The sequence below is a fragment of the Rousettus aegyptiacus genome, unplaced genomic scaffold (genome assembly GCF_014176215.1).
Source record: "Rousettus aegyptiacus isolate mRouAeg1 unplaced genomic scaffold, mRouAeg1.p scaffold_m13_p_5, whole genome shotgun sequence".
Classification (NCBI taxonomy): Eukaryota; Metazoa; Chordata; class Mammalia; order Chiroptera; family Pteropodidae; genus Rousettus; species Rousettus aegyptiacus.
The window spans coordinates 76,251,774-76,264,401 of NW_023416308.1; the positions used below are offsets into that span (position 1 = coordinate 76,251,774).

A 12,628-nucleotide genomic window follows, 5' to 3' on the forward strand; every position below is an offset into this window, starting at 1 on the left:
ACTGTGGGGATAGAAGAATGGACAGATACCAGGATTAGATATCTGTAAGATGAGATGACACTTTATCTTTGATCCTCACATCAATACTATGAGCAATCAAGAACTGATTATTATTGCCATTTATGAAACAACAAAACTGAAGTTTAGAAAGGTCATGTGACTTGCCCAAGGTCTCACAGTTAATAAGTGGCACAGCCCAGGCTATAATTCAGATTTCCTGACTTACTGCATTGTTCAGGATGATGGTCCCTTGCTGCCTCTCTTCTTTGTAAGTGTGCTTAACGGACTGTCCAAGTGTCAGAGGGCGTGAGGGCCCCGTATCCGGGGAAGTGAACAACCCAGCACCTGGATGTGGGCAGCATGCTGTGACTGGGCCACGGCCCTTCACTGCCAAGGGTTCTCTCTGTGTCTTTCTCTTTCCTTTTTAAATTGAGGAGTAACACATATACTATACACATGAAATGCAGTAGTCTCAAGTATACATCTCAGTAACATTTGACATATGTATACACTTGTATGTAACTACCACCCAGTTCAAAATATAGAAATATCTAGGAGTTGGTATGTTTCATGGTACTCAAGAGCAAACATGTCAGTCAGAGCAGTCTACTCTGTTACCATACCTCTGAAATCTTCAGTTGGATTGTCTTCATCCAAAGTGGTGAGCTCTGAATCACTACTACCAACAGAATGAATTACTTTAGAATTGTACGTGGAGGAGGAAGATCATATGGTACAACTAACTAATGAAGAAGTCAAATTGACAGCTAATATTTATCCAGTTATTTAAGTTATTAAGTTTTTAAATATCCAAAGAAATATATCAAATACTAATTTCGATTTTTTTTTTTAAATACTGTTATCGGAAGAAAATACTTCTTCAGGAACACATATAGTTTAGTTCACTTGATCACTTGGGAAATACGTAATAAAAGGCACAGTCGCACTTGCTTCTTTCCTAGTTAATCTGGAACGTTATTTACTCTGTTTAATGCTGTCTTGTTCACTCTCTGGTTGGCGTGTGGCTGTGTTGCATCTCCAGCTAGACCATGAGTACCTTGTGTGCGATGACCATGACCCACGTGTGTTCTTGTCCACCGTGGCGCTCCCCTCAGTGCTGAGTACAGTGTAGGCCTCAGTCACTTTCTGGTTAATTGTTATTTACTTTGTCACACAGTCCTTCAGGCTTATGTCAGACGTTTGGCTTATGATGGAAATTATGGTAAATTATGCACCACTTCGGGAAACGACTGGATCTGGACCTCCAAATTCTCCATAGCTAAATTTAGGCCTCCTATTCCTGGTGGAGTCCCTGTGGGGTCTTGAGGGCATGGACTTGCTCTGACTTTTCAGAGCTACATGTTTCACCTTCAGGGAGTTGTTTTGGACTGTCAGGGCTCTCTGGCCACATGAAGTGGAAGGCTTTAAATTGGAGATATCTTGATAAGATTTTTCAACACTAATTGGATCCTTTATTAATCTCCAACCCCTGCTCACTCCTCCATCCTGGAAAAAGAAACCCAAGAAAATTGTTTGAAACTGCCCTTTTCCTGCATTGTCTGCAGAGTCATGTCTTAATGTCCAGCAAAGGCCCTGGACTCTGCATAGAATTCTGCTGGGTCTCCATTTCTTCTGCCAGAATTCTCCTTTTAGTGTCACTTCCCTGCCCATGATTTCCTTCTCATTTTTCAGCATCCGCTGTATATATTGCGGGCCATTAACGCAAGTGCCGGGTCAGCCCAGAACGGCTACACTTCTAGCCTTGGATCAGTAAAAAAAGCAGAGTCCTTGATCTCCTTCTCTGGGCCCAGTACCTTCATGACTGAGAGAACTGGAAGCATTACCTGTTAACTCAGACAAGCAGTGGGTATGGGAATCTCTGGAGGTGGACTACCCTTGTTCTGGTGGAATTAGAGTATATAGACACTTTCTTCTCATACTATCAGTCTTACTTTGGCCCCTTGTTAAAATGTTTCAGGTATATTGGACTGTTGCCAATGCAACTCCACCTCCTAATATACTTTAAAACACCCATATCCATGACTACCAAGACCTTATTTGAACAGAAAAGATACTAAAATCAGTCTTTTTGCCCTAATTTAGTTCAAGCAATTTGGGTCAAGAATGTTTTTCTTTAGTGTTTGAAAGTATATCAAGGGAAATATCTAAAATGTTAGGCATTTCCCCCCTTTGAAACCCTATTTCCTCTCTCCTTCCCCACAGGATACCATGAAGGTAAGTTTTTTGAGTTATTCCCCACTTTTAGAACATACGAAGCATCATCTTTCACATTTTTCAAGCTGAGCTTTGAGTCAGCCTGGGAAGTCTCTGTAGATTTCTTTCAAATTGGGCCTCATCTCTATTTCACACCTACCCCAAGTTTGACATTTACTTTCTTAAAGCCTAGAAGATCATCTGTAATTCATGTGAGGAGATATCTCAAGTGAGGCACTAGTAAGTAGCACTTCAGCAGGAGGTATAAAGGGTATGCAAGTTTTGTCTGTCAGGCCCCAGGTGTATATACAGGAGGAGTTAGCAAGGAGTGCCCCACTGGGAAGCCTGTGCCTTCTAAGCTGCCAGAGCTCTATCCTTTTAGAAGAGATGGCAGTCCAGCAAGGTTCATGTTATATGGTAATTACTTTTGGGTCTGTCTTTGAAAGCAGCTTATTAAATACACCTCCAGGTGAGATTTCAGGCGAAAAAAAAAAAAGAGAGAGAGAGAGTACTCAGTTGATCCTGGCCCAGTATATAGTCAAAAGCTCTGAGTTGTTACACATTCATGAGAAAGTGGCTAAGGGAATATTCCAGAGAGGTAGACCAGAATGTCACACAGTAGGGGGCAGTATTCATAGGCATCTTCGCTGTTTTAGTGGTAGAAAATCATGACTCCTAATTAGTATAAGTTTAGATTTTCTCAATTTCAAATCCTTTAGAAGCTCACTCCAGCCCTCCTCTCAACCACTCACCCATCTCAGAAAAACCAAACCATCCTGTGTGTCTGAACAGGTTCCCTTGGGTTATATGTTTCCGTCTAGCTCAAGACCCTTGCTTTGTGTCTGTAATTGGTGGTGCCGCTTCTTATTTCTGCCTAATGCCATTCTTGTGTCTTCCCTTAAGCAACTCTGCTGATGAAACAGGCCTGGCCACAGAACTCATCCTCCTGTGGCACTGAAGGCACCTTCCACCTCCCAGTGGACACCGGGACCGAGAACCGAACTTACCAAGCATCCTCTGCGGCTTTCAGTAAATACAGCCTGTCTCCTCCTTTTCTTGTTCCCCTTGGTTGGGACTGATTTTTCTCTTAGTAAGAAAGGAAAGGGAACTGACATTTATAAGACACTATTTTAAGAGGTTCTCCTACCCACACAAAAAATTGGCCCTCCTCATACAGGAAGGTCTTCCTCTTTGATCATGCAGCCACCTTTGGGGAGACACAGCAGTGAGGGAGGGAGAAGGAAGTACTCACCTGGCTAACAAGTTTGATGAGGGAAGGACTTATTACATTTCAAGGGAACAGGGACACAGGGAACATATGGATGCCTGCCAGTGGACCTTTGGACAGAGAGGGCTCCTTCGATTGGCACAGGGTTTGACTTTGCACTGTGGGCATCTGGATCAGATAATTCTTTGTTTTGCGGAGTTGTCCTGTGCATTGTAGGATGCTTAGCAGAACCTCTGGCCTCTGACCACTGGATGCAGTAGCAAACCTCATTATAATCAGAAATGGCTAGTTTTCGCTAAATATCCACTGGGTGGCAGCATGCCCCCTGTGCGAGTAGTCCTACCCTAGTGGAAGCTACACTATGGAATTAAAGTATATACACGGAGTCCTCAGGGAGGATGGAAACCATCTGACCAGATTGGTCACTCATCTTGAGGCTCAGTTGGATGACTGTTGGATTCACCTTCACGTCTGATTTTTAACACAAAATGGCTCAACTGGGTAAAATGAGGACCAATGTTTAGAAATTACCAAGTGGCATTTTGACCCTGAATAAGTGATAGAAAGCTTTGTGCCTCCTTGGAGCTGTCCAAAAAAGGAATGGCTGGCTTTTGTTATGGAAAGTGCCTGTCTCTTAAGGTGTTCCAGCCAGGGCTGGACAAGCTCTCGGAGGAATGTTGCAGACTAGGTCCTATAGTCTGTGATTCAGTGAATTATTAATCTGTTAAGTAAGTAGATTAGAAGAATATATTGTATGTTTTCCTTTTCTTTAAAATACTCAGTGTTATAGCCCCTAGATGTCAACATCACCTTATGTTGATATACAATTCATAACACTCAACTTTTAGAGAATATGCTTTCATAATCAACTTCTCATTTAATCTACTGTAGTCCTGTTATTTGGGTGGGTTTTTATTCCAGTTGGAAAACTGAGGATCAGAAAAGTAATATATTCATCGCCATCCAACTAGTAAAAGGTATCACACAGATTAAGTTACTATTGTCTGTTTTTCATGAGAGTAATTGTTCTCTTTAAGAGAGGAATGGCAGCAATAGGGAGTTTTCCCAGATATCTATAGCATTATATATGTAAATGGGCATATACGTACATATTCTCCCTTATATCTACATATATGGATGTAGATGCATTTAGACACACCTTCTAGAGTGCAGCAGAAAGAAGCTTGGTATAGAAGACCAAACGAGTTTGGATTTTAGATTCTGTGTAACCTTGGATAATTCACAACCAGAATTTGGACCTTGGTTTTTTCCAACTGTAAAATGAGGGGGCTGGACTAGGTCATCTTTAAGGTTGTCTCTAGCTGTTAGACTTCTGATTCTGTTACGTTGTTGCTGGGTACTGAATATCCTCCACTCTGGGAAGGAACCTCCTGTCTAGCTGCCCTGAGGTCCACTAGCTTTTGCTCACACATCTCCAGGTATGGGATACTCATTCCTTCCAGAGGCATCCCTTTCTACAGTGAAAAAGTCTTGAGTATTAGAAGGCCTTACCTTCTACTATGTTGAAATCTTCCTGCAGTCCCATCTAAATGTCCAGTAACTACACTCTACTGCCCTCTCACAGGTTATCACAGTCCTTGGAAAGGACGACCAAAACATCCCCCACCTCTTTTAACCAAGTAATGTATGAACTTGTGCAGTTTTTAAATAGAGATGAGGATTGACTGACCCTCCCACACTCTCCAGGGTTCCTCCCTGCACACAGATTTTGTGGCTTCTAATGTCACAGGAAATTCAGGGCAATTTGACAAATTCCGTTCAACTTCACCAATGCTTACTAAGCCTGTTTGTAATTAGGTCTCCCTCCTATTTATTCAGCACTCTTGTTGAGCTATCAACAAGGAAACTTGGGGGTCAAGGCAAGAATCAGGCATAGAGCCTTGTCCAGACATATAAATCTTATGGTCAATAAACCGATTAGTCTAAAAGGCATCCTTGATGTGAGGATCAATGCCTCTGAAGATGTAGGGGCTCTACAACTGGAAAGATTTATGACAGTGCATAGAGATTGAAGAGAGGACTGAAAAGGTTTTACCTTGTTAATGTACACACTCTATTACCCTGTTTGATAGAGCCTAAAATTATGGTTAGGAACCTGAGAGAAAGAACAGGGCGTCGGTAAACAAAGCCTCTTTCATAAGGCAGAGCTAGGATTTTTAGTGATGAAATTCCTTTTTTCTCTCATGACATTACCTTTAGTGAAATGATTATGCAAAGGCTAATATACCAAATACCCAAGATTGGACTGCAGAGACCTATAACTCAGAAAGGAGCTCTGCCCAGGGTATGGTAAGCCCTGCACTCTGAGCCCAGCTCTGCATTGATTTGCTGTGCAGTTTTGAGAAGTCTCTTTTCTTCTGGGCTCCAGTTTTTTCATCTGAAATAGAGGGTTGAATATAAGTTTCTAATGTCCTTAAAGGCATAGCATTCCAAAGACCTAACTCTGTGACCTTCAGACTTAAGTAGAACTTCCTTAAGGAGAGTCAGGCCTCCCATGAGGGAGTTGTGTCTAAGTTCATTAGAGCAAAATGGGGAGGATGAGACGCAGGTGTTTTTTGTTTGTTTTGTTTTGTTTTTGCATCAAGTCCAACAGCTTCTTTCACTTCTTTCACTTTGCACAAAATAATGACATTGAATTTTATGATACTCAGGGTAGCTCAGGCTACATGCAGGCCAGGGCATTTTCCAGTGATCCTCAAGGATGTGAATAGGCCCACCAGTCAGAGGTAGAAAGTCCTTTGCAATGATTTTCTCACAAGTTTCATTGAACTACTCAGAAACTTAGAATCAGCATTAGAAAGGTCTCTCTGATACTGTCTAGTCTGAATAAGGGCATTTCCTGAGAGAAGAATTGACCCATCTCACTGACAAGGCCCAGGATGGGGCTCAGTGCAGTATCTACAGCCTTCTGACATAAATGGTGACATTGAGAACCACTATAGGCAGAGGAAAGAGCACTGAGTCCTGAGTCCTCACGAGCAATGGCTTGTTCTCTCATCATCTATTTACCATCTCTTCTCTGAGATATTTGTGTCGGTCCTAATGATCTCTAAGATCTCTTCTAGCTTTGCATTTCTACTTCTCCCTTCTTGGACTGTCTGGACAGACAAGCAAGGCCTTCTGCAGCATTATCATCTTTTTCTTGCAAAGGGTGTTTTGGCTACTGATTTGTATTCTGAGTATGTGTGCATCTTCATTTCATAACATGAAGAAAGGGAAACATTCTCAGACAAGGTTATTCCTAGATGTGGAAACCAAATTCTGCTGCAGTCTCTTGGAGCCTTTTGATTTTCCTCACAGGGATGATCTCAACACTTTATGAGATTATTGTCCTTGTGGCATAGAGGGAGTAGTACAGGCTTCCCTAGGGGATAAAAATTCCATTGCACATTCTCAGGGAGCGTATAAGAAAGTCACCAGCATTATTGGCTTGTTAACTTTAAAGAATCACAAAATCATGGCAGTTTAAGCTATAAAATCTCAAAATCTTAGAGTTCTAGAGTCTGTGTTTCAAGTTGGATCACAGTGTGTAAGTTCATAGTTTAACCTCCTATCTACTATATTTCAGACCAGTGTCTGCTTATACTACCCCCAGGACAGGAGGCTTACTATCTATATAGTGAAAGAGAATAATAGCTAACCTTTATGAAGTATTTTTAATTTGCTAGGCACAATTCTAAGGGCTTTGCACTTATTAATGTATTTATCACAGTAACCCTATGAAGTAGGTGCTATTATTATCTCCATTTTACAGATGAGACTGATGTATTCTACAGCTATTAAGTAGTAGGGTTGGGGTTTGGACTCAGGTAATCAGTCTGGCTCCAGACTATTTGTAACCACTGCTCTATGCTGGATAGCTTTTAGAGATGGTCATCTTGGGATTCAGAATATCCTGCCCTGCTGCACAGAAGAGGGATGCTCTCCACTCTGGCAGAACTCCCCATAACTTGTGTTATCCCTTTAATTTAGGAGTCAGCAAGATAGTAAATATTTTAGGCTTTTCAGGCCATGTGGTCTCTGTTTTAAGGACCATTATAGCAGGAAAGCAACCATAGTCAATATGTATTAGCTGTATTACAGTAAAACTTTACAAAAAAAGCTACTGTTACAAAAACTGCAGTTTGCCTATTTTAAATGTTAATAAGATGAATAAAAGATACTGTGGTAAAATAAATTTGGGAAGTCTGCATATCCCTATCTTAGAGAGTCACAGTTTATCCTTTCATTTTAAAACTTGTCAGTGTCATAGGATAAAAAACAAACATTTATCTCTATTTTACATTGCCGCCTTTCTTTTCTTTTACAAAACAATGACTAAGCTCCCTCAGAATCATAGTCCTTTTTATAATCTTGGCCTGTGCCCATCTTGAGAATCCTTGTTTTACAGATAAGTAAACTGTGTCTCTAAGGTAAAGAACCCCTCAGATGGCTCCTCCTAGATGTCTGCAAACCTAGACTCCCTGTCTTCCCCCACAGTATCTGCTTCTCCTCCTCTGACCACCTCTCATGATTAACTTCACTAGAAATTTGGAGGAATCTGCTCTAGACTTCTCCCTCAACTGATTTGTACCCTCCCTTCCAATTAGTTTGTAGTTCTTATTGATGCTACCTTCCCTATATTATTTCCACTCCATCTTCGTTGCAACTTATTTCCCAAGTGTATTTGACCCCAAAATTAGTTTCTCATGAAACATACTGTGGATATGTAAGTGGATAAATGACATGATTCTAAGGCGAGGACAGGACACCTTTGGTGTGCCTTTGTGGCAACTCACATATCCTACTAACTCATCAGGGACATGGCACCAAGCCAGAGCTGCAGTGGGAACTAAAAGATTTGTGACAGTATGGCAACTTATTTTTACGTGGGGTTAGGATAGAAGAGACCCAGGATCTTTAGGACAATGGGATTTTAGTTCATGAAAAGCTTCATTTTTAACTTTCTGATTTAACAAAATAAGAAACTAAGGCCCAGAGACTTGGCAATACCCACAGCAAATTGGAGGGAAAGCCCAGACTGAAGCCTAGATCTCTTCTCTTCCAATAAAGCACCCTTTCCAGTCTGTCTTCCAGTCACTTCTTGCAGAAACAGCACCATGTTGCTGAAAAAGTTCTTGGTGAGCATCTTGTAGGCGAAAGACCTGAGGCCCAGAGAAGTTCATTGATGTTTAAGCCAGACTAAGTCAGGCTGGGGACCAGGGAAAGAATCCCCAGCAACACCCATTGGGTTTCCAAAGCCAAGGTCCCCAAAGCACTGTCTCTTCAACTCAGAAAGGAGGAAAAGTTCCTATAAAGACTTGGCCTTTTTGAGCCCCAGGAAACCCTTATATAGATCCTTAAGTCCCACAGAATCATTCATTTTGTGGCTCTTGTTCCTATCGTTCATGTTTCAGGTTTTTCCTGTAAACATAGGCTCTGACTCTCTTTTCCAGAAGACTCAAAAGCAGCACAATTTGTTGGAATGGCCGATTGTGAGATTATTGGGGACTGACTTCTCAGCCTTACCCCCAGCTTTTGTTCACCCTGCTGAGGTACTCACATGGCCTGGGTTCCAGGTATATATCCCTGACTTCAGGCCTTCAGGCAGAGGTGGCCCTGCCCCAGACCCCAGAAGGGGAGGGAAAGCCAGCACCGTAGAGCAAAGTTTTTCAGCATCTCAGAAGATGAGGATCTCTGCATGGTGTTTTCTGTGGAGTTTTTGGAGTTTTCGTCTTAAAACTTAGCAGGGAGGAAAAGGAACATGAGGTAGGGAAGTCCAAAAATGAAAAACAAAAGAAAAACAGAAACATAGAGTAAGGGGGAAAGCAAGACAGAAAGACAGAACAGCGGAAAATATTCTGGGTACTGAGGAGGAGACAGAAAAACAAGAAGATAGTGCAACAAAGAGCAAGTAGGTCGAGGGTCTGCCACCTGTGTGCCCCTCCCTCTCACAGCACGTAGCTCAAAATCACAGACTGTCTGAGCTGCAAGGGTTCCTTAAGCAGTTCCATCTGGTTCCATCTATTATTTTATAGATGAGAGCCTTGAGACCCAGAGAAATAAAAGGTGCCAGAATCACACATGCAGCCCTGTGCACCAGGACTGAGGGAGCTGCCTCTGGGGCCAGGGCCCTCTGGGTGGAGCCCTGTTCTCTGTCTGTTCTCATCTGTGTTTCTAGCCTGGATTCAGCCCATCCTTGTTTGGGGAGTCGTGACTGGAACCTGCTGCCTTCCAGTGATGCTGTTCTGTTAACTAATTGGAAGTCTCTCTTATTGCCTTGGTACAGGATATACTGCGGGGACACCATACAAGGTCCCACCGACCCAGAGTAATACTGCTCCACCCCCCTACTCCCCATCACCCAACCCCTATCAGACGGCCATGTATCCAATCAGAAGTGCCTACCCCCAGCAGAATCTGTATGCCCAGGTAGGTGCACACGGAAGCCTGAGCCCACTTCTTCTGCAGGTAAAGGAGCCACCAGCCTGTGTGGGGTGGGTGCGGGTAAGAAAAAGAAGGAAGGAGAGTTCATGGCTTTGGCCAGCTGTCACTGTTGTATCATCGAAACAATATCTCTGCAGTCCCTCACTCCACCTCAGCTCCCGAAGGTAGGATGGGAGTAGGGGTGACACACAAGAGCACTTAGGTTAACTGAGCCCAGAATGTCAGAGGGGCATGGGCCCTTAGAGAGCATCTAGCTCAACTCCTTTTTATATAAGTGTGGAAGCTGAGACCCAGATAGGGGAGTGACTTGTTCAAGGTCACATAGGGAGCTATTGGTTGAGTCAGAATGAGACCCCTTCTGTCTTAAGCATCTCCCCTCTCCCCAACATTGACCTTTCCTTAAAGAGAAAGTCTGCAAGCTTGAGTGGGGAGGAGATAAGTGCCCAGCCTCTGCCACCAGTTTCCTGTATGACCTTGGGCAAGGTATTCTCTCCCTCTGTGCATTAGTGCCCCCATCTGGGCGCCTTCAACCAGAGAATGTATGCAGTCTGAAGGGTTGGCTGTATGGTAGTGATTATATGAGGCTTCAGCATACACATAGCACATTTTTCTGGAGTGACAGTTCTATATGAGATTTAAATAATGAAGAGAACACTTTTTAAATTTAAAAAACAGCTATATTACAGAGTAGAATGTGAAACTTAAAAGATAAAACAATAGACTTGAGATAAACTTTTCTTGTTTATGGTAGACTGCTTTGTACTATGCCGTCAGACCTTTGGGATTATGAATCCACATTCCGAGTCTCTTGTCATTATTTAGTAGAAGCGTTTGAGAAGCTCTGGATTAAGGCGATCCAGGGGCTCCTGTTTGCTCCCCTCAAAGATCAGGAAGCAGCCACGTGATCCAGGCGGTGGGAAATCCTCTCAGACCATTGTCTCCATTCTCAACCTATTTTCCTAAAGGGAAATAGGTAGTAAGAGACATCTAGGGAAATGCTCTGCATTTATGGTATTTTTCCAATGTGTAAAATGGCAGCATTCACACCAGTTTGACACTCCCACTATTACTCCTTTATGTGTATGTGCACAGTGCTCTGGCATTCACCACCCCCACCCACATCATTCATTCATTCCTTCATTCATTGTGGTTCCTACCTTTACATTTTAGGGAGCTTATAGAGCACAGTGCAATAAAATACACACACACACACACACACACACGCACATTTTTTTTTTTTTTGGTGCCGAAACCTAGGACCAAACCATAAAATACATTTTTAAATGCTAAAATCATTGCTTAGGGAGTACAGCTATTACCCCCATTAAATCGTGCTAGCAGCCTTAGGAGCAAGGCAGGACAGGGTTAGAGCCTTATTTTTCAGAGCAGAAGCTGAGCCCAGCATTGAACTCTCCCTAGTCACATAGTAAGAAGCAGAGCCCTGGCTGGGGCCCAGACTCTCTGTCCCTGGGCCAGTGCTTTTCTGACTCCAGCCCTTGGGCCGCGGACTGTTACTGTTAGGAACTGGGCCGCACAGCCAGAGGTGAGCAGTGGGTGAGTGAGCAAAGCTTCATCTGTGTTTGCAGCCGCTCCCCAGCACTAGCATCACCACCTCAGCTCCACCTCAGATCATCAGGCATTAGATTCTCACAGGAGCACTGGTCCCTGGTGCCAAAAAAGTTGGGGATCACTGCCTTAGGGTCTGGAAGAGCAAGCTCCCCTCCCCTCTCCTCTTCACATTTCGCCCCCACCTCTCTAAAAGCCCGTGTGACCTCAGCCTCTCTTACCCCAGGGAGCCTACTACACACAGCCGGTATACGCTGCGCAGCCCCACGTCATCCACCACACCACGGTCGTCCAGCCCAATAGCATTCCCTCCGCTATCTACCCGGCACCTGTTGCTGCCCCCAGGACCAACGGCGTGGCCATGGGCATGGTGGCCGGCACCACCATGGCAATGTCTGCAGGTGAGGGCAACCACTGTATCACTGTGCATCCCACACCTCCAGGAACTCGTGACAGAGTGGAGAACACAGTTATGGAATCGACTGTAGCAGAGCATGAGAAAGCCTGTGTCTAGGGGTTCTGGGAACCCAGAGAAAGGACCTTCTAAATTTGACTGCAGGGTTGAGGAAAATTTCACTAAGGAGGGTATATTGAGCTGGGCCTTAAACAGTGAACAGAGGCTAATCAGAGAGACGAAACAGGGAAGGGCAGTCCAGGAGGCAAGAATATCGCATGTTCACAGAACGGAAATGGTCCAAGGCACTTAGGAAATGGGTATGAAGTTGGAAGGGTGGCTGGAGCAGTTGGCAAAGACAAAGTGGTAAAGAGATTATCTTTAGGCAGCAGTGAGCTAGCAAAGGGGTTCAGGCAGCGGAGAGATGGGGTTTGGTTTAAACATTCTCTTTGGCTGCAAGTGGAGGCTGGATTAGAAGGGGAGAGGCTGGAATTAGAGGAGTCGTGGTGACACTAGAACTCTGGTAGCAACAGGGTTCCAGAAAGGAGGGCACGGGACCTGTTCAGTAATGTAAAGCATGGGAGAAGGAGGAGTCCAGAACTACCTTTCTCCATTTCCAGCTTACTCCAGAAATGAAACCAGAGCCCTGCCGCTCAGGAACCTTGCAGAAGGGGGTGGGAGAGACGCCAGAAGAGGAGCAGGTTTAGGGACATTGTTAGATGAGTTGATATTCCAAAGAACAGCAGGAGAAAGCAAAGGCTATGAGCCTTGGGTCCCAA

At 43.8% G+C, this 12,628-nt stretch overlaps 1 protein-coding gene across 7 annotated transcripts in view; it reads left to right on the top strand.

The window, feature by feature from the left end:
* FAM168A (family with sequence similarity 168 member A) overlaps positions 1 to 12,628 on the top strand; it is a 156,957-nt gene that overhangs the window by 137,520 nt on the left and 6,809 nt on the right. For 5 of the 7 annotated variants that reach the window (XM_036221201.1, XM_036221202.1, XM_016161471.2 and 2 more), the window contains 3 exons: positions 3,118 to 3,243; positions 9,732 to 9,874; positions 11,682 to 11,856. In XM_036221201.1, coding sequence (XP_036077094.1) covers positions 3,118 to 3,243; positions 9,732 to 9,874; positions 11,682 to 11,856 — 444 coding nt within the window. The remainder of the gene's footprint in view (positions 1 to 3,117; positions 3,244 to 9,731; positions 9,875 to 11,681; positions 11,857 to 12,628) is intronic. The other 2 variants (XM_016161478.2, XM_016161479.2) reach the window with 1 other exon arrangement.